Source organism: Lagenorhynchus albirostris, chromosome 11 (genome assembly GCF_949774975.1).
Source record: "Lagenorhynchus albirostris chromosome 11, mLagAlb1.1, whole genome shotgun sequence".
NCBI lineage: Eukaryota > Metazoa > Chordata > Mammalia > Artiodactyla > Delphinidae > Lagenorhynchus > Lagenorhynchus albirostris.
Window position 1 is genome coordinate 71,805,550 of NC_083105.1, and position 25,402 is coordinate 71,830,951.

The 25,402-nt window shown below is 34.5% G+C and overlaps 2 protein-coding genes across 3 annotated transcripts in view; both read right to left on the reverse strand.

The window, feature by feature from the left end:
- LRRK2 (leucine rich repeat kinase 2) overlaps nucleotides 1-25,402 on the reverse strand; it is a 154,293-nt gene that overhangs the window by 45,856 nt on the left and 83,035 nt on the right. The window contains exons 24-34 of the mRNA XM_060166543.1: nucleotides 24,949-25,199; nucleotides 24,517-24,665; nucleotides 20,343-20,436; nucleotides 17,861-18,047; nucleotides 16,580-16,761; nucleotides 13,823-14,052; nucleotides 13,291-13,418; nucleotides 11,728-11,946; nucleotides 8,189-8,390; nucleotides 7,091-7,179; nucleotides 640-827 (exon numbers count right to left, since the gene is read on the reverse strand). Coding sequence (XP_060022526.1) covers nucleotides 640-827; nucleotides 7,091-7,179; nucleotides 8,189-8,390; nucleotides 11,728-11,946; nucleotides 13,291-13,418; nucleotides 13,823-14,052; nucleotides 16,580-16,761; nucleotides 17,861-18,047; nucleotides 20,343-20,436; nucleotides 24,517-24,665; nucleotides 24,949-25,199 — 1,919 coding nt within the window. The remainder of the gene's footprint in view (nucleotides 1-639; nucleotides 828-7,090; nucleotides 7,180-8,188; nucleotides 8,391-11,727; nucleotides 11,947-13,290; nucleotides 13,419-13,822; nucleotides 14,053-16,579; nucleotides 16,762-17,860; nucleotides 18,048-20,342; nucleotides 20,437-24,516; nucleotides 24,666-24,948; nucleotides 25,200-25,402) is intronic.
- On the reverse strand, nucleotides 2,639-4,089 carry LOC132529691 (high mobility group nucleosome-binding domain-containing protein 3-like). 2 transcript variants are annotated; one of them, XM_060166542.1, is made up of 2 exons: nucleotides 3,291-4,089; nucleotides 2,639-3,248 (listed from the first exon to the last, which is right to left on the reverse strand). In XM_060166542.1, the coding sequence occupies exons 1-2, from the start codon at nucleotides 3,435-3,437 to the stop codon at nucleotides 3,162-3,164; spliced, it is 234 nt and encodes a 77-aa protein (XP_060022525.1). In that variant the 5' UTR covers nucleotides 3,438-4,089; the 3' UTR covers nucleotides 2,639-3,161. The 2 variants fall into 2 exon arrangements, with proteins under 2 accessions (XP_060022525.1, XP_060022524.1); XM_060166541.1 differs by having other exon boundaries at nucleotides 2,639-4,089.

The window sequence follows — 25,402 nt, forward strand, 5'->3', positions numbered from 1 at the left end:
AATTATTACAGTTCATTATGCATAGACGAGTAAAGGGATTATGTAAAACTTGAAAAAATTTCATGTCCTAGAAAAGAGTTATATCTATTTTTAGAATTAGTTACCATCCATCAACCAATGCAATTTGCACTTTTCAACGTCATATTACTTTATAACATTTCCCAGGTGCTTATAAAGCAGTAAGAATTTCTACAGTACAGGGCTATAATTTAGGCCTCCATTGTGTTGCCCATACCTCTGAAAATTCACAGCCATAAATTATTTTAAGACTATGTTGAAAACTCATTATATCCCCAGAAGCTGTGTAATAACTCTTCCAGTACCATGTAAGGACACACACACACACACACACACACACACACACACACACACACTTATCTCCACTATTAATCTTTATTAAATAAATTAGGCAGTGCTAAATCGAATAGTAATTATATACATAAAATCAGTCATTTACTGTATCTTTAAATGTCAAATTTAGTGTTTTCATTAAAAGAAAATGTTATACTTCAGTACAAAGTTTACACAAGAAGAAAAAAGTTAGTACATTTATCACAGACCAAAGTTACTTTGACTACTAAAACAATATAATATATGGTGAATTTCCATAGGGTAATAAAATTTTAAGTTTTAGCTTACCTGCTTGGAACCAGCAAATATTCTTCTCCTGTTGGCAAGGCAATCTGGAATTTTTCTAAGAGTTTAAAGTACTGTGACATGTAGTTCTTTGGAAATCTCTTTTTCTTTGAAAGAAATTTTTCCACATCTCTACGTGAAATAATTCCCTTAGGATGCTTTGGACAGCCCTCCACTTTCACTGTCAAAATCTGAAAGATTTAAACTTATACATAATCACTAAAATTTATTTTCTGGAAAGTTTTGAATTTAAAACATTTCCTGTGCTCAGTAAAAATGATTAAAACAATTTTAATGTTGTCAAGTACAACACAGGACCTAATTTCTCTAGCTAGCAGCCAGGTAGCCTAGAAGCCCAGTGGGGCATGTACTCCCTACACACAAAAAAAAATTTTTATTAAATTAAGGGAGTTAATTCAGATCAGAAATTCTGGAGATCCTCTGAAACCAATGAACCACAAGCCTTCCCCAACTCCAATTAACACATCAATCCAGTACCCCACAACCTTGTTACAGTCTCATCAATAGTATATTCCTTGGGAAATTATCTTCCAGACTGTGTTACCACTACAGGTTTGCAATAGAAATGTTACTTTACATTTATATAATAGGAGATAGTTTCCATCAGCGAGAAGAGAGGTAGCTTAGCACATTTCAGTGATTCTCAAACAAAGTAAGCAACCCCTGAATTTCACTGGACTCCACTCAGTCTGGATCAGTAGGTCTGAGATGAGGCTTGAGAATCTGCTTTTTTAACAAGAAACTCTGATGATTCTAATGTGGAGACCATACTTTGGGCTTCGATCATCATCATAACAATTAAAAATATAAGTTCAGAAGAACTCAGGTTCAAATCCAGGCTTTACTGCCAATTGTGTGACCTTGGGAAAGATATTTAATTTCTTTACCCACAGTTTCCTTCTCTGTAACATAAGATAATAAAAGTGACTGTCTCTTAGATTGCCATGAGAACAAAATAAGATACACATAAAACATGCAAAATACATACAACAATTTTTAGCAAATAGCAAGCCCTCAAATGTTAGCCATTATCTACATATTCCTATTCATTTTACTTGGCCAAATTAATTTTCAAAAGAGATTTGTGCTTAATTTTCTTTAGTAGATCTATAATGTTTAAGGGATACTTAAATAGGAACAAACATTATTTACATTATCATGTAGCTGGGTAAAATACTGGACTGTAAAATCTGTAGGCCCGAGGACTTGTCTCACTCAACACTATGTTTCTATTTTGTACGTATACCGTCATTGAATCAATGAATGCATGACTGATTGAACATAATGATATCTAATGCAATGTATAATGGGTCATTAAATAATAAAAACTATAATTTGGGACTTCCTCCATATTGTATAGTTTATAGCCCAAACTGCTCTTACACTTTAGGTAGTGAAGAAAACTGCTGTTTTAGTGTTTTTAAAGTTGCTAAGACCTGTCTGACAAACTCACTCTCTACCCCCAGCCATACTTTATATTTTCTTTGTAGCATTCTGTACCACCTAACATGTTAAGGATCCAAGTTTTGGTTATTTCCTCCCATTTGAATGTCAACTCCATGAATGCAGGAAACTTGTTTTGTCTACTGCTATCGCCCCAGCACCAGAACAATATCTGGAACATCATTAGGTGCTGAATAAATACTGTTGAATTCGTGAACTGGGGGAAAATAAAGTTTGGAGCATTTTATCCTAGGGTTAGGTTCATAGGCACTGGAGTCAAACCACTTGGTTTGAAATCGTAACTCTAATTCTCCCTGAATATGGAGTCAAACCACTTGGTTTGAAATCGTAACTCTAATTCTCCCTGAATATGTAACTTTGAATAAATTATTTAACCTCTCTGTCCATCAATTTCTTCATCTTCAAGAATGGGCACTAATAAAGTACCATTTAAAAGAGTTGTTCTGAGAATTAAATGAGATAATCTTTGAAAAGCATATAAGTAACCTCTCATATGTCAGCCATTATTGTATACTTATTCTAATTTATTTTACTTAGACAAACTGATTTTATTTTATTTTATTTTATTTACTTTTTTTTTGCAGACAGGAAAACCTTTTATTTTAAACCACAAATAGTCAGCAGGTGGCCACAACTATCCATGTTTCATTAAAATCACATAAAACCTAGGTACAAAAGCACCACTGATTATTGCTCTAGAAGAACTGCATGAAAAAATTCAAATACACAGTAAAAACACCACAGTATGCACAGGACTAAATTTTTAAAGCAAGTGCATGGAATGGTGAATCAATTTTACAGACAGCTTCCTATACTAAATTGGTATTTATTTTACTCAAGGATGATGGGAATCTCAAAAAATCATGACTATGAGAAGGTAAAATGTCCATCCTTATATATTTTTGTATGCCAACTAGTAGAGTCCTAAAAAATTAGCATTTACAAAATACTCAGTAAAAATAGCTTTTAAAAGTTGTCCAAAGAGGTACATAAAATCAACCCCAATTTTCATGACAAATCATTCTCTTTCGTTTACAGATTCAGTTTTCTGTGTCTTCCTTTCCAGCTTCTTGCTTTTCCTCCTTCTTCCCTTTAGCACCTTTTTTAACCTTTGTTGCCAGTTCTTTCTCAGTAGGGCTCATGTGAGGATCTATGCACAGGATAAGGGCCTTAGCAGATGTTTTTCTTGGTTTAGGTTCAGGTTTGGGGCCAGCAGCTTTCGCTGACAGCCTGGCAGACCATCTGGTGGGCTCCTGTTTAGTTACTTTGGATCCATCCTTGCCCTCTGGATTCTCTGGAGACTTTCTCTTCGGCATAATGACTACGTTGGTGCAGCTAAAAAGTAAAGCAACGGGCTGGAACTGCTGGCACCGCCGCTGGATGCTGCCCCTGCCGCAGCTGTTCACGCGCAGGGCTTGGCGTAGCACGGCCTCCAACAAACTGATTTTAAAACATAAGTTTGTGCTTGATTCTGTTAGTAGATCTATGCTGCGCTACCACTATCTGTAGCAGATAGTTTCCAAAGATGGACACATTAATTTTTTCTCTCTCTACATGTGGGCTGCTTAATCCTTCAAGATATAGAATCCATCCATTTCCCTGAACAAGACTTGTGGTTGCTCTGCTCACTAGAACATGGCAGAGCTGACATTTTACCAGTTCTGGGCCTGGCCTTTAAGAGGTCTAGGCATATATGAGAGACCACATGGAGGAGCACCAACACACCAAAAATGTGAGTGTAGCCTTCTTGGACTCTCCAGCCCAGCTCAATGAGGAAGCCAAGCGGACGACCCCTGTCAATGCCATGTGGAGCAGAACCACTTGAACCCAGTCAACCCACAGAACAGTGAGAAACAATAAGCTGTTGATGTTTTACTCCAAGTTTACTTGTGCACGCTAGGTTTTGGGGTATTTTGTTATATAGCAATAAAAAACTGAAACCTTATCTTAATTTTATCACCTTTGAAAGTCCTCTTATTATTCCTTCAGCCTGGTAACTTCTAAGGCTAACTTATGCCCTTGTACAAGGAAAGAAAATTTTCCAAATTTCTCACACAACTTTTTATCAAGATTAAATTGCCATGCAAGTTTTATAATACTCTACCAGTAAGTCCCTTTCATATCTCTTTTATCATATAGTTAAATGAGTTTTGCAAATTTCTCTGTGTGTTGATGGAAACTTTAGTAAGTTTAGTGACCTAACAGCTCTGGGCACAAAGAGGGTGGCTGGGCTCATTAGAGCTTCTACACCATGAAAGTATTTCTTCCCTTGTCTTGATGACTCACTTGGAGGTGAATAACCCTATTTATTTTTGCTGGTTTGGTGTCAGGCAGATCATTCTGTCTTCACGTGATTACTTATGGCTTTCATTCTCTTTAAACCTTAATAAAAATGACATATTTCAGTATATCGCATAAATAAAAATGATGGCATTTATCTTTTACATTAAGAAATTTTACTGACCCTTTAGATCTATCTTTCAAAATAACTTGAGCTGTTCTTGACTTAATTTCTTGACTTAATTTGACTTAATTGACTTAATTCTTGACTTAATTTTCAATTAAATTAACATGTTTATAGTATAACTAATAGTATAACTATGCTAATGAGAACTTTCATGGAGTTTCAACTTAATTACTCCATAGTATCTTCAGGGATCTTATTGCATCATGATGGAAATTTGCTTCTGTTAAAAGATAGTGATTCTGATGGAAACCACTTTGTTATTCTATTGAATAAGATGTACCCACTCTAATATTATCCACATGTGTGCAACTTTAAATAGTCCCAATTCACATGGAAACACATCACTTTTTGGTGCAACTTTAGCCTTTTCTTGACTATGCAGAGTTCAGTTATTTTCTGATACAGGTGCCACCTAACAACAAATCTTCAGGGTATAATTAAAACTCCCTTTTCTACACAGAGTGCATATAACTACACATATTGTTTTATTGAGCTCCATACCTGGCACACTTTCCAAAACTACATGAATACATCTTTACAGTTTTGAAGATTTTTTTTCATTTCCTGATATCATAAATCTTTAATTACCAAATAGGTCAAATATAAACTTTTGCTAAAACTTACTATTCACTTATACTGAACTAGGGAGGCAATGTAGAAGATAATATTGCTATTATCCTTATTTTACAAGCGAAGAAACAAAAGCTTAAAACATTAAGAAATGTCAAAGTGAGTAAGGATTTAGGAGAGATCTGAACGCAGGTCATGCTGACTCTAGAGCTTGTGCTCTTGACCACTATACCTTCCTGGCTCCATTCTCATTAGGTAGATGAGTAAAATCACACTTTCCATGGCATATGTGCAGAAGGATGAAAATCTACTTTAAAAATATCTGCCAGATGGGCTTCCCTGGTGGTGCAGTGGTTGAGAGTCCGCCTGCCGATGCAGGGGATGCGGGTTCGTGCCCCAGTCCGGGAGGATCCCACATGCCGCGGAGCCGCTGGGCCCGTGAGCCATGGCCGCTGAGCCTGCGCGTCCGGAGCCTGTGCTCCGCAACGGGATAGGCCACAACAGTGAGAGGCCCGCGTACCGCAAAAAAAAAAAATAATAATAAAAACTGCCAGAATAGTAATAACTGTCCCATTACAATTAATTGCCAATTGCAATGTTTCAATACATTCTCAAGTTCTGTGGTATAGGATTTAGCCACAAATGAATTCCCTCTTTAAAATATCTTTCTTATTCTTCCTTAGATGAAATTTAGGAACTATTATTCAAGATTACCTGAGGGAATTTAATTAACATTATAGTTGATTAGAAGAGAGCTTTCTGGCGCTTCCCTGGTGGCGCAGTGGTTGAGAGTCCACCTGCCGAAGCAGGGGACGCGGGTTCGTGCCCCGGTCCGAGAAGATCCCACATGCCGCAGAGCGGCTGGGCCCGTGAGCCATGGCCGCTGAGCCTGCGTGTCCAGAGCCTGTGCTCCACAACGGGAGACGCCACAACAGTGGGAGGCCCGCATACCTCAAAAAAAAAAAAAAAAAAAAAAAGAAGAGAGATTTCTAACATAAAAAAATACAATCATTTTAGTGACTCAAAAAATTATACTCATAAACAAAATAGCCACCAGTGAGTGCACATGCTGGAGACGCCCTCCCCAGGCTCACTTCAATTCATGATTCATCCAGATGCAGTTGTTCTCACCCAGGGTGATTTTGTGCATCCTAAAATATTTGGCAATGTCTGGGCACATTTTTGCTTGTCATACTGGGAAGGTACTACTGGCATCTAGAGGGTAGAGGCCAAAGATGCTGCTATCATCCTACAATGTACAACAAAGAATTATCTGGCCCAAAATGTCAATAGTGCTGACACTGAGGAACCCTGAGCTAGTGTGTTCTGTTTGAATGGTTTTCTGTGGCAAATCTATAGAGGTGGATTATGATAGCTAATTAATGTAAACTCATTGGTAACTGTTATTGGGAGAAGAAATAACTTTCCATATGAAATATAAATAGAGAAAAGACAGCCATAACCACCACTATTCAAAATTTTTAAAATTGTAAGCATTTAGACCTTACATTCCACTGAAGAGTCAAAATTTTCCTCCATGTTGTCTAGACTGAGGTTTCAGAGGCTCATCAACCCAATTTTCGTATATGTACTTATCCCAAAGATTTTCACAAAGCTTTCATTCAATTGACTATATCAATAACCAAACCAAAGCTATCATCAGGATCTAGAAAAGTACTATGGAACAGAGCAGTACAAACACCTGTCTGTGACTTGAAAACAAAGACATTAAAGTAAATTCTAAGATGTCTTCTCTTCTTTCATGAAGTTCTTCTTTATGCAGTCTTCTACACAAATTGTTCTACAGTTTTCTATATTCACAGTAGTTTCTACCTTAACTGAACACAAACTCTATAAAACTCAATGCTCTAGGTGTCACTTGTAGTTTTCTTCAATCATTACTCCCATGACACAAAAATATAATATACCAACCTGGGCCATGACTTTACAAAGCCACTTGGGTTCCACAAAATATAAGTCACTTAACTGCAAGGCTGGGTCTTGAAAATGAAGGAGGACCCCTGGAGTAAAAATCAAGAGTGAAACATGGAATTTAGAATATGCAAATATCAAGGGGCTTTAGAGAGAATCTAGTCCAACCTCCTCATTTTACAGATGAGTAAACTTCAGTGGCAGAGCTGAGACCCGAACCCAGGCAACCCAGCTCCCAAGCCCTGAAACCCAAATGTTATTTTAAAAAGTTATCTTTTGAACTATATAAAATGATCATATTTAAGCATATTTAAGACAAAGCCATACATTGAAGAGCATGTATTTAGAAATAAATAGAAATTCATAAATATTTTTGGCTTTCTAATTACATACTACAAAGACACATCTTATTTTCGAATACAGGTAAGAAACACAAAATATCAAAGGAAGCTACTGGTTTAAGAACAATGAGGAAATGAATGGATCAGGTTCAATCCACATGAAGATTATTTTTCATACAGCAGAATCTGGGGATCAAAAGCAACTTCCCAACCATTTATCCGAGCACTACAAATCAACTCACACATTTCTAGCAAGGTTATATTGATCAAGTACACAATTAGCACCAAAGTCTGTTCAAGAGTTTTCATCTGTGAGGTCATGCTGACAACATGTTATGCAACAGAGCAAGATCTGCCACTCAGTAGCTGTATTATCTCAGGCAACCATTGATTCTCCAAGTGCCAAGTTAAACCATCCCAATAATAATTCTTCTTTTCAGTGTACAAATAGCCTCCACATAGGGTCTCACAGGTCCTGAATAGTACAGTCAAGTTCTACAACCCATGTTTTAACTCCTGCTCAGAGACCTTTCCCACTACTGCCCTTAGATAATTTCTAAATTTTTCTCTTATGACATAATACATGATTCAACATCAATGCTCATGATGATCTTTCAAAAAGAAAAACAAATCAGTTACCTATTAAAGAATTTTGTCAATATTCTGTTAAATTTTAAATGTAAGTTCTATACAAGGTTCAGGTGCATTTTCACAAATTACTACAGCAGAGCTTTCAAAGAATATGCAATAAACAAACCTGATTCATTTAGGAAGTGAACTGCATGAGGAAGCTCATTTTCATCTAACTGCAGCTGATGTTCTTTCACAAGTTGTAATAATCGTTTCTGGTCAATTACAGGAAATTCAACTGGCACATTTTTACGCTCTGATAAAATGATTTTCTCAAGTTCTACATAGCAGTCTGGAATCAGCTGCCCAACAACAGGCTGATCTCGGATCTATGAAATTACAAATGACAAGCTGTAAAAATCCATTTTATTCATCGATTTGTCATGTGGGTGGTAAATTCTATGCTAATCATTCAGAACTGTATTTTTTAATAAAATCAAAATGTAATGTAAAACCAATTAAATTGTGAGGAATAAATAAGATGATCTTAAAATAAGAAAAAATATGAACACAGAAGCCAATTTGGAAAGAACTATCAAATAATATTACATGGAAATATTTAGCTAGCTATTCAGAAAATCCATGGCAAAATCCAAGATAAATCTTTGACTGTAAATAAAGGACTTTCTGTTTTCTAAGACATTAAACTTATATGCAATAGATATTCTAGCATAAGAAGTCAGCAAGTATTGTAAGAGCGTTTGAACCTTATTTATTAGATGAAAATGTGATCCACAACCCAAGGTAAAACTAAATTTTGTTCTTGTTATTTGCAAAATGTTGTATTAGTGGAATGTACATATCAACAGTGAAATCTGGAGACAGACATAAAATTTCCTCACCCAAGCTATGCTTTTTCGTGGAAACTTGAACTTGGAAAAATAAGAAATCATCTAAACCCCAATGATTCTGATATGAGAGGATGATCTGGGGTCTGTTACACTTAGAATCTAACAACTGACTACTAATCAAGAGACACATAAAATAAAATTTTAAAAGAATGACCTTAAAGTGATAGTTTCTGTAATTATCTTTTCCAAACTTTTTTCTTAAAAATCTAATTTTAAATAGAAATGCAACCCTAACAATAGTAACTAAAATACCTTTGAGAACCACCAGGTGGCACACTCTCCCCATTTCTCAACCCATGAATATATTCTTGTATATTCTTTTTACCTGACAATAACTAACATAATTTCTACTTGAATTCTTCAACTTATTACAAATAGAAATTGGGTTTTATTACACACATGCACACACACACTTTAACTTGCTCTTTCTACTTTTAACTAGAATCTTAAAGAACTTGATTTACAGCAACTGTAACCATTACTTTCATATTTACCTCCAAACATTCAAGATTGTTTCAATGCACGCTTTGAACCAGAAAATTAAATATAATTTCACTAACCTGCACTTTTCATATTCTCTCTCTTCATCATTTATAAATTAAGATAAAAAAGAAATTCATACTGAAATTTATGTTTTAACCCAAGAAGGGAAACCTACATATAAAAGTAAACAAGAGTTCTCACAGAAAGCAATCAAGTAACAAAAGGATGAACTTTACAGGGCTGGATTACAGGGCCAGCAAAGGATCCCACTCTGCTAAGGGGCTGGACAAGATTGAGAGGGATATGGTTGGCACTGAATTCTGTTTTGTCCTCCTTGTTTTAAGCTTTATTATCAGGTCACCAACAGCCAAAAACAAAAAAACTTTTATTCTGAAGTCTGCACAGACACATGTTAATAAGGGTGAGACAGGGAAAGATTAGAAAAGAGCCAAGATAAAAGGAAAAGATGAAAAACAGATGAAAGGGCAAACAAAAAAAGATTTCTAGTAGATTAAAAGCTGTTGTTTGAATGCAGGTTGAAGCACCTCAGGGAGGAAAGAATATTCAAGTTCTGGCAGGTTTATTGTTTTGGGGTCATCTGAGTCACTATTCTGCAAAGCAATCAAACAGATTTTCAAACCAATATGCCAGAATGACATATCCATTAGCAATAGATACCTTTCTTCAAATAATACTGCCATTTCTCAAAGCATTTGTTTTACTTCCTTATCTGGTATTGCCTTCAGAGTTCATGTACAAGTGCAGAAAGAAAATTGGTCTCATTGATTGATAGTGATAAATTGTTATTAGCCTAAAGCAATACCAGTCCAGCTTGATGAACCACCTTATCCAGACTTTGCTTCAACTAAATTCAGGCTTTCTCAAAACAAACTCATCCTCCAAGAAGTCTTTTTTAAAATATGATAAATGCTCTGATACCAATGATAAAAAGAGAAGATATTAAAATATTATAAATAACAACAAAGTTCTGTAAGCACAGGTATAGTCTCAAAAGAAAACTCCCTGGGTAAAGAGAATATTTAATTGAATATATTAATTTTGCATATTTGTTTCTTAAAAGTCATATTACTCTTTAGTCATATGTCCCACAAAAAAAGTAAGAAAATCTACAAATAAATGATATTTCATTCTTCTTATATAAAATGTCACTGATCCACCATCTGTAAAAGCTTTTAGTGACTGGGATAAATGAAAAGATACAAATGTGCAAATTCTCTCCCTGGGCACCACAAAGACCAGTTTATAAATGGCTCATTAGGTTTTGGATAGGAACATAATCTGTGGAAATGGAAAAGAACTAAGCTAACTAGCCAACACATTATAACCAAGGTGACCATATAATTTATCATCCAAACTGGAATGCTTCTGAGAATATAGTGGGACACAATTAATAATTATGCTGGGACTGTCCAGGCAAAACAGGACCCTTGTTATAAGCCATGGCCTTGATCATTAGTGCTAATGAGCTAAACGAACAGAGACTAACAGTGAAATTCACCATTGTGTTGTTATATTGAACTATTCAGGGTGTTTTTCAGTACAGTTCATACCATGCTGTCTGTAGAACCCAGGTAAAATTTCTTTCTCTTGCAAGTATTAATAACAAGTGTTCTCACTGTTAACCAATTTATTTGTGTTTTATGAACTCTATGAATTACATTTGTCTTACCAGAAGAAAACTTTGAAATCAAAAACATAATTCCCAAAATGAAAAAACCCAGTTTGTATGAACTAAAAATTGCTTAGACATTGATGAAAACCAAATTAGTGACCCTGATTATCAGATGAAAGAAACTTCTCCCAATCTTGAGAAAAAAAATATTTGGAAGGGAGATCACAGTGACAAGAGACATGAAGGAACAACAAAGAAAATCAAGGAGAGCATAAAATAAGAACTCAAAAAGAAAGGAGCAGATGGAAAATATAAGAAAGATAACCCCAAGACCCCAACATTCATCTTTATCCTTTGGATTCAATCACCACTACAGGAAGTTGGGAGAGAAAGGGCATCAGAAACATGTCCCCAGATTCTCTCAGGAATATTCTCTCAGCCTCTCAGATATCCTCTTAGTTTCTCTCAGTATCCTCAAATTATTTTTATTCCCACTTCTATGAGTTTGAAATAAAGTATAGCATAAATAGTTTTAAAATTGAAAGTACTTTAATAATGTTAACAGCTCTGAAAAACACCCACAATTTTAAGATAGCTGCTCTCTTCTCAAGACTTTTGACATTTCTTAGCAGTTGCACAACATGAGAATTAATAAATCATATTTATCTACTACCTAAAGTCGGCAATGAACCATGTTACCTTGAAATTGAGGCTCTCATTTATGATGGTTTTCCGAAGTTTTGCCAAAGCATCGGATTCCTCAGTGGCATTTACAAAGTGGTAATCCCGTATTGCAGGAAACCCTCGTTTGTTCAAGAGCTCCTTGGTGATTTTACTGATACAGGCTTTGCGCTGCTTCTCATCAGAAACATCCAAATGTGTCCCAACAAGAATCACAGGGGACGAAGAAGCACGAGCCTATGGGGAAAGATACAAAATACTTTTGTGTTTTTTTTTTTTAAATCAAGACTGCTTACATTTCCACTGACATTCACTTTCTATGAAATTCACTTGAGTGGAAATGAGAAATCAAGACTTCTAAGAAGAAAATAACAACTTCCTTTCCTTCCTTAAACCTAAGAAAAAACTTACCCTTACGAAATTTTAAAAGTCAATTTTATGCCCCTTCTTATCCAATTATTATCACTTTTCTTTCAGGTGGCCTATGTAACAGTAATAGTATATTTTTCTTTTGCTTTTTCCGTGCCTTAAAATGGGTTATTCTCTAAGTGTGCTTTGGTCTTCTAAATAAAATAGTATTTAATAACCCCCAAATTATTTCAGAGTGATACAATTTGTTTTATATTTTCTCTTCCTTACCTGTAAATTCAATCTCCTTAATTCATATTAAAGTCATTCAGTGTGGAGTCTACAATGAAAAAAGTCACTAAAGCAAATATTACTGCGACTATAGTATTTTCTCACTTTGGCTAGCTATAATAAAATCAAAAAAAGGAAGTTTAAAAAATTACCAAAATGACAAAACAAGCTTGATGGAGCCGAAATTTCCTGACAAATCTTTTCAAGGGCTTGCCTCACAGAAGAGCCCACTGGAGCATCATTCAAAGACCATTCACTCTTACTTTGGTCTCAATTCTAAAAAGTCATATATATTTAAAACCATATATACATAAATTAATAGCTGACAATATGACAGCAAGGGACAAATTGGAAAAATTGCAAAATTCCAAATATACTATTAATCTGGGACCATTTAAAACTGTAAGATCTGAAGGACTTCACACTAAATTGCCTCTGAAGACAGAGTTGGTGATGCACAGATTGCTTTTTTTCACTATGGTTTATTTTAAATTAGGGAAGTTCATATTACCCTTAAGAAATAATATCAGGGAATTCCCTGGTCACCTAATGGTTAGGATTCAGGCTTTCACTGATGTGGCCCAGGTTCAATCCCTGGTCGGGGAACTGAGATCCTGCCAGCTACGTGGCACAGTCAAAAAAAAAAAAAACAAATAATATCAAATAATATCAAAATAATATCAAAAATAGTTTAACTTATAAACTCTCAATTTTTATAGCTTAAAAGGGTTTCCAGTTTCTATAACTCTCACTAATATAGAAAACACTATTTTCATGTCACAACTTAATTACTTTCCCAACTCAAAATTTTAGTGCTTCTTTCTTTTAAAAAATTATTTGAAGAGACTATTTGAAGCACCTGTTTGCCCCAAATAAATTACCTTACATACCAAAAAAAACCCAAGAATTATTTTCTATTTTCAAATGATTAGAACAGATCACCTTTATATTGAAGAGCCAAGGCTTCATGGCATCAACTTCAGCTTGCCCTTTGCTGAGGTCATAGACAGCAAGATACAGGGCTCGTTGGGTCATAAAGTGGGGGTGAGTGCTGTAGAATTCCTCACAACCTAAATAAAGATTAAGAATTTTTTAGTCTTCCAGAAAATAGGCAAGAATTCTTCATCTTCTTCAAAAATAAAATTAAGTGATACTATCCACTATTTATCACACAAGGAAAGAGAAAAACTATAAAAAGATGATGGTTACATGGCTACACTGGCTTTTTACTAGGGACTGACAACTTTTCACATGTGTCAGCTACTTAGCTTCAGCTGGCATGTACTGGTTCCTAACATTTCCTTCCATGGCTTCTCCATTCTGGTGGCAAGGGTAGAATTAGGAGAAATAAGTGGCTTTGGAATAATTCCATAGGATCCACCAGGTCTCTTTGCAGTATTGGAAGAGAAAATTCAGTTTTTAAGTCCCTGTTTTAAAAAGATGTGTGAATAAAAAATTCTAGCAAAATAAATACCTGCAAAATCCCACACATTTAGAATAAGGTCTTTCTTCCCTTTGCCTCTTATTTGGATGGGCCAGTCTTTCACGTCTATGCCAACTGTGGCACCTTGCATCCCAAGATCTGATTTCTTGATTTTCATTAATTGCTGCAACAAGGTGGTCTTACCACTCCCGGTATTTCCCACAATCATAAGTTTCATTCGGTTATAGGGCACAGCTTTTTTTAACCGCTGTTGAAGAAACCTGGTATTTGAAAAACAAAAATAAAATAAACTGCTTAGCAGTGTACTTATGATATAGGTGAATTCTTATGCACTGAATTCTTTCAAATATCAAACTGTTCTAAAATACAGTATGCAAAAGAGTGCATAGCTCATGTAACTAATAATGCATGTGTCTTTCAAGGCACTATTAATGCATATATTTTGTTAGTATGTTGGTGTAGTTGATAATGATCGGCAGCATTATCAAATATAATGATATTCTATCACCAGAAATAATCAAAATTTCAAAATATGTTTGTAATACTCATTAGAATTTTATACACACACATAATTTCTTTAAATAACACAAATAAAACCCTAAAAATTATAAAGTATAATTTTTTTTTTTTTTCAGTATGCAGGCCTCACTGTTGTGGCCTCTCCTGTTGCGGAGCACAGGCTCCAGACACGCAGGCTCAGCGGCCATGGCTCACGGGCCCAGCCGCTCCGCGGCACATGGGACCCTTCCGGACCGGGGCACGAACCCGTGTCCCCTGCATCGGCAGGCGGACTCTCAACCACTGCGCCACCGGGGAAGCCCAAAGTATAAAATTTTACAAAGCTCATAGGATAAACAATCAAGGTAGAGTATATAAGCATACTGCTATACTAAACTTTGATAGTGAGGTCGTATTTGGTACATTATACATGTGTATGCGTACATATATTCATGTATGGTATACATAATGTATATATTCATATATATCATACATGCATATACATAATGTAAATGGAAAGGGAGAACATATTGGTTAAATTATAAATTGATACATATAAATGATTATACTATCAGCAGATAATATGTTGCTGTTCCTAAGTCTTAATATGAAAATAATTGAAACTAACTAGAAGTGCTGCAGGTGGCTAGCAATACCACCTTTAAATTAATAATACATTTAAATGTTCTCAAAAATAAAATGGATATAGAAAGATATATTTTAACTATGTTAAAATGTTGCCACAGTTTAAAATTAGAAAAATAAACTGAATCATAAGTGAATCTTAGGGAATATTGACTGATTAGTTCTCATAACTAATAGGAATCTGTCCAACATTCCTGATGATCTGAGCAAAAAGCATCATTATTTTCTTGAATTATTTGATGCTCTAGAAAACAAGATCTGGCAGATCAGATCTTGTACCTGCTGTTATTGAAATCAGTCATTTTCTCACATACAGCTTATGTTCTGTTTTCATCACCAATAAACAAGAAAATCAATGGTCCAAATGTCTATTTATTAAGAATTCATTTTTTGTCATTCTTTAAAAAAGCAAATGAGGACTACAATTTCTAAATTACTCCAGGTCTATGTTCTCTCTAAAAATGTTAAATATGTTTAAAAATATTTAGTTATATAGTAGCTTGATAATATAGCATAACACATCGAAAACCAGTTCTACTAAATGTTTAGTAAGAATTGAATAAATTTTTATATGAACATCTTTTCCAGTTTCAGGAAGGAAAATCATGGGAAATAATTGTGTAGGGTGCGGGCTAGTCACGTTTATTTAGCATAGTTGGTGAAAAGATCTTTTTTGTTTTTTCAAATTAAATCACACTCAGGAGAACGAAAAAAACCAAATCTTTGTTCATAAAAAGAGACAAAAAGCTAAATATAAGTTAAGAAACTTTAAAGAAGAGATTTAGGTAACTGTAGTTCACTCGTAATGCAACAATTATTAATTGTATGCCAGACTCCGTGTTTGGTGCCAAGAATGAAATAGTAAGTAAATGTAGCCATGGTCCTTGACTTAGTGGACATTATAGGCAAGTCAAGGATACATTAAGAGGTGATAACTGAGCTGAAAACTGTAAGATAAATATGGATAGCAGTAGTTTTGTGGAAATAAAAATAAATGATTTTACAGGTAGGTAACAATAAGAGTAATGTGCTCAAACAGTAACAATAAGACTAATGTGCTCAAAGAGTAATTAATGTGCTCAAACAGTAACAAAGAGTAGAATAAAGTTCATTATTAAAGATATTTGAAGTTCATAAAATATAAAACCAGAAACAGTGATACGTGGAAGTTTTGGTGGTTTCAAAGATGATCAAGTTGAGTAGGTTATCAGCTTCCTAAGCAAAATTGATGTAATTTTATATCATTTAAGTAACTATAATGCTTTAAGATATAATAGACATACAATAACTATTTGCTATATGAAATGCAGCTTGAGAAGTTATAATACTATGCTTTATTTCTTTAGATTGTATAACTGGTAACAAGAGACCAAATAGTAATAATTTCCTTTTAGAGTCCCTTTCTACTGAAAAGCATGATAAGGAGAAGCCATTCTGTCAACCTTAACTTGGCTAGGAGGAAATGAAAAACTCTGCAGTGGCACCAAACAACCCCGTTTATTAAATAAAGGGCAAATGACAAATAAACGTTTGATGGTACTATATATTTTTTTCTTAAATTGTAACTATATATCCAACAAAGTCACAAAGAAAGGATATCTGAAACAAATTTAATAAAAACAAATGAAAATAAAATTATCTAACCTTATGATGTCTTTGGCTTTACATCCTATGTGTTTAAAATCAAAATTAAGATGCAGTTCATCCAAAGGAAGATCCCATATTTTGCTTAATTTCCCCATTTCATTGGGAAAGGATCTCAGCTCCAAGTTGTAACTAACATCAAGAGATGTCAGATTTTCAAGACAGCCAATCTCAGGAGGAATCTTAATGAAATAAAAAAGGGCAAATCCTGTTGGTGGGAAGAAAGAAATATGTGCTGCCAAAACACAAGATGCTAATATGAAACAAGAGAGGCTCAGAGATCCCATCAGCACCTTGCACAGCCTCTCAACGGAGTTCTAAAACTTTCCAAAGGTTTGTCATAGTTTTCATTATAAATGTTTGAAAACATACATATAAAGGACTTACTCCAATCTATGTCATTTATTTATAATCTTTAAAAACCCATTCTGCCTCCTTAACATATTTCATCACTTCACAACACTGAAAGTAAAGAAGTTCTTTTTATGTATCCAAAACCAATCATCTGTGGCTTCAGTCTATTCCCTCACACTGTGTTTTTCAGTAAAACTAAACATCTAATCATCACAGACGTATGTACAACTTACTGTTCTTAAAATACAACTAAATGTTTATACCTTAAGTGGCATAAATATTGGAATTTCTTTCTGTTCCAAATTTTTAAGCAATATTCATTACTTCTATAATAGCAAACAGTAATTTGCTGCAAAAAAAGTCAGGTATTCCAAAATATTAAGAGTTATTCTGAACCTCATGGTTTCAGACACTTTACTGTTTTTTTTGGCTTTTATAGGCAACAGACTTGAACCTAGCAAAAAAAAAAAAAAATTTTCTGGGACGAGTGGATAATAAATTTCAGATTTATAACAGAGACCTGTCCATTTGGGTGAATGCAGAAATTTAAGAATGTGGAAAAGAATGTCAGCTGAAAAACACAGGCTATATATGGCCCGGAGACAACTTGAGAAATACAGCGTGTCTGAGAGTCTGTTAACAGATTAGCGATTTTGTGATAAATTGTCACACTTAAAGCATTACACACATTCATAATTAAATATATATATATAAATATTCAAAATAAAATAGAGCACAAAAAGTGATTTTTTAAGGAAATTAAGCATTGTTAATATACCCATTTACCTCAGGGTAGGATTAGATCTTATTCAAAAAGTAAGCAATATCAAATAACAGATTTTGAAATGATCATTTGTGATAATGCAAATTATAAAAGCATATTTTCAAACTGGAAATAATTCTAAACAAATAAAGATGACCTCTTACCTCTTTCAGTTTATTATGAGAAAGATGTAGTTTCTCTACTCTAGACCATGCACATGCTTTTTCACTCAAGTCCAAGATACTGATCTGATTATGACTAAACAAGAGTTCCCTTAAGTTCAAAGATCTCCAGTGCACAGGACCTGGTAGATATTGAATATCATTGTTGCTCATATCTAAGGACCGCAGGCTGAAACAATACAATGTCCAGATAAAAATCAAATGAGTGTTTCCAAAATACATGAAATAACATCACAAGTAATTTTCACCAGAGTGAGAATAAGGTATAACTTTAAAACTAACATTATTTATATATGAGTACATACGTGTTTTTTTGTGTACATAAAGGTATATACAGGCTAGAAAAAAAAGGCATGTCTCAACAGGAACATTTTAAAAAGGACCAATAAAAACAAAATTGAGGCCTAATTTCCCTACTTCAGAAACATAAAAATGTCAACCATAAGGAAAGACCAAGTGTTTTACAAACACTTATGATGCATGAGAAATCATAATTAACAAAGGCAAAACCAGTCATTAAGATTCCTGCCTTCTATACAAGATTTACAAATATGTAGCCTCCATTTCTCTGTTCAATTTCACTCATACCTGGAGGGATTCTTCAGAGGTTGGGTCCTTAAGTTTACTATCATTTTAGCAGCCAGCCTCAGTGTGAAAAATATCATAACATTGAGCATGATGTCTTGTATACAGCAGGCCCTCAATGTAAATTTGTTGCTTTCAGGCAGGAATAGCTACCCAAAATTTGCAGGAAATAGCAGAAAAACACATGTCACATGTAAATGTACATGTGTAGGAAGAATAAAGATAGTCAACAATTGTGGTATATTTGACTATGTAAAAGGTTGCCTGGACTTTTACTACTGTATACTGATCCCTTTCATCCAGCATATTTGAAGTATTATGAATTAATTCTAAGCTCAAATAGCTGTACTGCCTGCTAGACCAAGATTCAGATCTGCAGAGCAACATTATTGCTCTAATTTTTAAATGATATAGATTTTGCCCTAGTTACCTTATAAAAATGTTGAAAACAAGAAAATTAATTTGACTATATTAAAGATAAGACATGTATGTCTAACAAACAATGCAACTGAGACAAAGTTGAGAATCATCAGGTTGTTCAAAGGCAGTGTCTCTTAGCTTTTAGACTAAGCTTGGAGACTGAAGCTGGCCAACCACATGCTCATTTGTGAAACAAAAGAATAAATTTAAAAAATACATATAAAACACTAAAATGTATACCTGAAGATGGTGTCTAAAGGTATAGTGTAATTAGGGACTGCATAATATTTTTAGTTCTCTGGGAAGAAAGCTTTCTTATGACATGCATCTTCTAATAATCTTTTTTTTTTTTTTTTGCGGTACGCGGGCCTCTCACTGTTGTGGCCTCTCCCGTTGCGGAGCACAGGCTCCGAAAGCGCAGGCTCCGCGGCATGTGGGATCTTCCCAGACCGGGGCACGAACCCTGCATCGGCAGGCGGACTCTCAACCACTGCGCCACCAGGGAAGGCCTCTAATGAGCTTTTATAAATAGGTGGCTTCCAAACACATTTTCAAGAATAAGTTATGTTTAAAATATAGGACCGCCCACCTGTATTCTATAGATGCCTGTATGTCAGAATTAAGAGTCTGAAATCAAACCATCAGTGTTTAAGAACTGTGACTTCGGGCAAGTTACTTTCTCTCTCTTATGAAATAGAGTTCTCATTATAAAGTGGAGATGATAACAGTAAGTATTTCATAGGATTATTAGGAAGATTAAAAAGATGATCCACTGTTAAGCAGTAAACTACAGTGTCTGACACATTCTAAACCTAGACTTAAATTAACTATTATTCATCTGTCTCACACCTTCCATGGCTAAATTATAACTAAGTATTATTTGCCTGTATATGTATATATTTGCACATGTACCTTGATGGATTTTATTTATAATAAATAACACTACTAGAATAGTTATTTAAGATTACAACACATTTGAAATCTAATTAATGCCTGGATTTTAATAGGAAGCTTTTATTTTTAATGAAATTAACCAAAAATATCCCCAAATACTTGGAACGACATAAATTATCCTATTCTTCACCAAAAATGTCACTCGAACATAACAAGTATAATTTCAAAGTTAATAGTGTTTTAGCAACATAATCCCCAAAGCAAGTGAAATTTTAAAAGTTAAAGTGATAGCCAGTACAATCTCATTTGATTATAATAATGCAACAGTTAATTACTATTAAATTGTTTCTACACAACAGCACATTAAATTAATATAAAAGTTGAAAAGTCCAAATAACAATTCACATCTTTTGTCTAATATTAAAAGTCAAACATTCATAGATTTTAAAACATTAAGTTTAGTAGGTTTAGAAATCAATTACATTTATATGTCTAAGTTAAAACCATATTTCTGAAGGTTCTGTTCCACCTCGTGTGGTTTTTAAAGTTAAAATAATAAACTTACTGTGGAAGATTTAAAATTGCTTCTGGAACACATGTAAATCTGTTTTGAGATAATTTTAGGCTTGTCATGGAAGAAGGCAAAAAAGGCATAGCAGCTAAGAGAAAATGAAAGTGAGATAATGGACATTTTAATAACTTTAACTAGATTTCCATTAGATTCTACAATAAGAGCAGCTACCAATGATCTGTCACATAATTTAATTTCCATTCTCACACTGACAATAAAATAATTCTACTTTTAAAATAAATTAATACTACCACAAAACATTAAAACAATACACCATAATTATAAGACTCTTTTAACCTGAAAGCCACAAAAGTGCCTAAGTATAAATTCATCTGTCCAACATCTGTACAAAGTAGAAATCATTAGAATATTCATTTCAAATTATGTGTGATATTATGGGACATACATTATAGATTAATTCAAATTACTCTGAAGTAAGTCTAACAAAACATTTTGGAATATTTTACTAATCCACAATATAATATAAAAATAAAAATTTTCTATAACACCATCTTGTAAAGAGTATTCTATGGAATAATTATGGATGTTACTTAATAAAAGTATTCTTTGATCATATGATCTTAAGAGATTAGGGACCTCTCCACAGAGATTTCTACCTTGAATTTGGTGTTATTTCAATACATGCTTTTGTACTTTTATGATGTATGCATCCACAGGTAATACATATTACTGTTTTGCATTACATAAATATTATCATATCGTACATGTCTATATTCAATTTGCTTTTTCATGTAACAATTTTTTTAGATTTATTCTTCATGTTGATAAATACATCTTATTCATTTATTTTAACTGCTACATAGCATTTCCATTGTATGAATATAGCCAATTTATTCACTCTCCTGTTGATAGACATTTACATTCTTTCCAATGTTTGGCTACTATGAAAAATGCCATAATAAATATTCCTATGCTTATGCTTACTTGCTGAATACTCAGTGCCTATGACAATGTTTAGCAAATTGTCAAAAAAAACCAAAAAGCAAAAGGGTCTTCTGTGAACAGTGAGAGGATGCCTCTATTGTATATAACCACTAGTAGAATTCCTGAACAGTAGGGCATCTACAATTTCATTAGAAATGCCAAATTTCCCTTTAAGACAGATATGCCAATTTTGTCAGTTATTCCTAAGGTATTTTATATCTTTTGAGACTAAAAATATATACTTTACAAAAAAAAAGGGATTAAGGAAACATTATGCAAAATAAAATTTAATATTTCAGAGCTGTCAATATTCTGGTATATTTTATGAATTTCCAAAAGGGAAATACAGTACGAGGTACCTCCAAGGAATAAAATTCTATGGAACATAATTTTGGAAACTGAGCAAATAATACAGACTGTTTTCTCATCTGTAAAATAGTGAAGCTAAATCAGATGAACTCTGAGATTCTTCAGAGATCTGAAAATCTGTGGTTCTATGAAAGTGGCTTGAGAAATTATTTCTTAGCATTTTCAAGGTTAAAAATATGGGTTATGTTTTATCCAGAAAATCTTCGAGGGTCAAAATGTTCCAGGACATTACTAGAAGCTATTTTCCTGAGAAGCAGAAAGGTACATGCTATACTTCACCTATTTCCAAAAAGTATTTGTAGCAAAATAAATTAGTAGAAATGATTCTCCACTTAGGAATTAAAAGTCTTAAGGTTCAGATTCTATATGGAAGACTGATAAAATCAAAGAACTAAAACTTCATTTCACATGGGAATTTATTTTTTTTTTGTGGTACGCGGGCCTCTCACTGTTGTGGGCTCTCCCGCTGCGGAGCACAGGCTCCGGACGCGCAGGCCCAGCGGCCATGGTTCACGAGCCCAGCCGCTCCGCGGCATGTGGGATCTTCCCGGACCGGGGCACGAACCCGTGTCCCCTGCATCGGCAGGCGGGCTCTCAACCACTGCGCAACCAGGGAAGCCCCCACATGGGAATTTTTAATGGTTGTGGTCCCACTCAGGTATGACCTCCATAATGCGTCTTTCCAAATATAAAACCACTTCTAAAATTATTACAAAGTTGTGCAGTGCAAACATTTTTTGAACATAGGTATGTTCAAGCTTTCACAACTAATTAATTAATTCTATGCCCCTGAACATGTCACACAAAAATCTCAGTGCTTCAATTTCCTCAATTAGTCAAGCAGAGATCATACCTGTCCTACCCTATAGGATTTTTGTGAGATTCAGCTGAGATAACATATTGACCATAAGCTAGCCTTAGGGTCCCTCAGATGCTCTTCTTTCCAGACTTAACTTAATTAAACGTCACAGACACAGACACACTTCCCTGCCTCCACAGTCTGGATCAGATCCCCTTGAGGTACCCTCATAGCATCTTGAAACTTCTCCTCACAGCACTTAGTACGATATACAATTACATTTATTTATTCCATCATTATTCAATGTCAGTCTTCTGAACTTAACTACACGTTCCTTAAGGACAGAGACTGGGTTGCTTTACTCACTAGTGAGTGAATCACTCTATTCCCCAGTTTCACTCTCATGGTAAGAACATGGTCAATATCCAAAGAGGGTGGAAGGAAGGGAAAAAGAAGGAAAATAATTCTATGCAAATTAATATGGATTTTATTGTTAGTAGTTTCTCAAAGTTCTGGGAAAATAAAATATTTTAAAGTAAGTTGTCAAACTATTTTCTGCTATTAAACAGTATTAAAAATTATTTTACCAAGTCAGGTATAGGTATGTGGGTGGCAAGGTATGCATGGCCTCCATTAAGGAAGATAAAACAGGGAAAGTTCCCACTTATTTCCATAGAAGTATTCTGTTCCTCAATATTAGAACTTTCAGACAGGCTACAAATGAACATAATTCCCTGTTGTCTCACATGCTACGAGAACATAGAGTATTCCAGGATTTTTAACAAAAGTGATGATCATATTGTGTATTATTATAATATTTTGCACAGAGCAAGAGCTCAATGAATACACATTAACCTAACTAATTTAAAAACTTTTAAATAATTAATTTTATTTCTAAAAAATAATAATAGTGGGCTTCCCTGGTGGCGCAGTGGTTGAGAGTCCGCCTGCCGATGTAGGGGACACAGGTTCCTGCCCCGGTCCGGGAGGATCACACATGCTGCAGAGCGGCTGGGCCTGTGAGCCATGGCCGCTGATTCTGCGCGTCCGGAGCCTGTGCTCCACAATGGGAGAGGCCACAACAGTGAGAGGCCCGCGTACCGCAAAAAATAATAATAATAATAATAATAGTACTTATACTCCAAAAATCTGCTGAAGAAACTTCAGTAGGAAACTCAGTATTTCTGCTTCAAGCAGCTCAGGCAACTTATAACCATTTTTAGTATAATCGTGTAAAAGGAACCACAGTTTAATGACTATCTGCAGTCCAAGATATTGACATTTTAGCCTATGACAATAACAACATGTTAAATACTGTAATACAATTTTTAATATTAAAATTTTAAAATATTAAAAACGACTTTTTTTAGAGCAGCTTTAGGTTTATAGAAAAATTGAGCAGAAAATATAGAGAGCTCCCACATCTATCTTTTCCCCTCACCATCACCACCCCAGACACATGCATCTTTTCCCCATTATGAACAACTAGAATAGTTTGGTATACTTGTATGTATAATTGACGAGCCTATATTAATAAATTATTAACTAAAGTCCACAGTTTACAATAGAGTTCACTCTTTGTGTACTATATTCTGTGGGTCTTGACAAATGTATAATGTATTTGTTATACATTACAGTATCACACAAACTAATTCCACTGCCCTAAAAATCCCCTCTTCTCCACCTAGTCATCACTCCCTACCTCCAAAATCTTGGAAATCACTGATTATTTTACTAACCCCTTAGTTTTGCCTTTCCCAAAATGTCATATAGTTGAAATTATACAGTGTGTAGCCTTGTCAGACTGGCTTCTTTCACTTAGCAATATGCATTTAAGTTCCCTCCACATTTCACAGCTTGACAGCTCATTTCTTTTTATCACCAACCTGCTAACTTGATATTTAAAACTCCGGCATAATATTGAACTGGAATGCCACCTTTAAATCCCCACCTAAAATGTCCATATATGGCTCATGCAATTACATTTATTTGTTGCATTCGACCCATACAACACTCAAAAGGACTGGAAGGAGAAGACTCATATAAAACACTTACCAAGAAAATTCATTCTGGCACTTAAACTCTCCACTTTAGGACAAGTCTCAAGAAAGTCCTCTGATAGAGATGAAATGTGGTTTTTACTAAGGTTTAAAATCTTCAGTTCCTTCAGGCTCAAAGGGGAATATATTCCTGATATTTTATTTCTAGTCGTAAGAGACAAAATGAGGATTAAATTGCATAAATTCACATGCTTTGAAGAAAAATAGTCAAAATACCTTCAAAAATAGCATTAAAGCACATTTATTAATTTTAAAATTAGTTTTAAAAATTTAAGTCAATTGAAAGAAGCTGTATTATGAATTTCCTCAGTCTTTTATCACATTACCATGTAAAAGTCATTACTATGGAAACAATGTCATTGTATGTCAACCTTATGAAACTTCAATGTGAGGTGACCCTTTTTTCTTCAATGAACCCCTTTCTTACCCTTCTAAAATGAGCTGTTCAAGTTTCTCTACCACATCACCGAGATTCTCAGGAAGAAAAGATAGCTGATTGTAGGACAGGTTAAACTGTTTCAAGGTTGAGCACCTCACAGCCCGATCCAAAACTACTGAGGGTCCAATGTCGTTTCGAGAGACGTCAAGGTTGGCAATACAATTCATTTTCAACAAGTAAGGGGGAAATGATGTAAATTTATTACTTTGCAGGTCCAAATGTGTCAAACACTTCAGAGTCTGGAAAGACAATATTTTAAAATTTTTTAATGAACCACCTGAACAACTTAAGTTTAGCTAATATTTCTGCCTTCCATACTTCTGGTAACTAGAACCATTAAGAATTTTCCAAAAAATTGAAAACACAATCTACAAGAGAACTTCAGTATACTGAGTGGTACTACCTGCTCTGCTAATAAAATGGGTAAAGCCAGGAAAAATAT

Coding starts and splice junctions, on each gene's coding strand:
- LOC132529691 (XM_060166541.1), bottom strand. CDS start 3,437: ATGCCGAAGAGAAAGTCTCCAGAGAATCCAGAGGGCAAGGATGGATCC.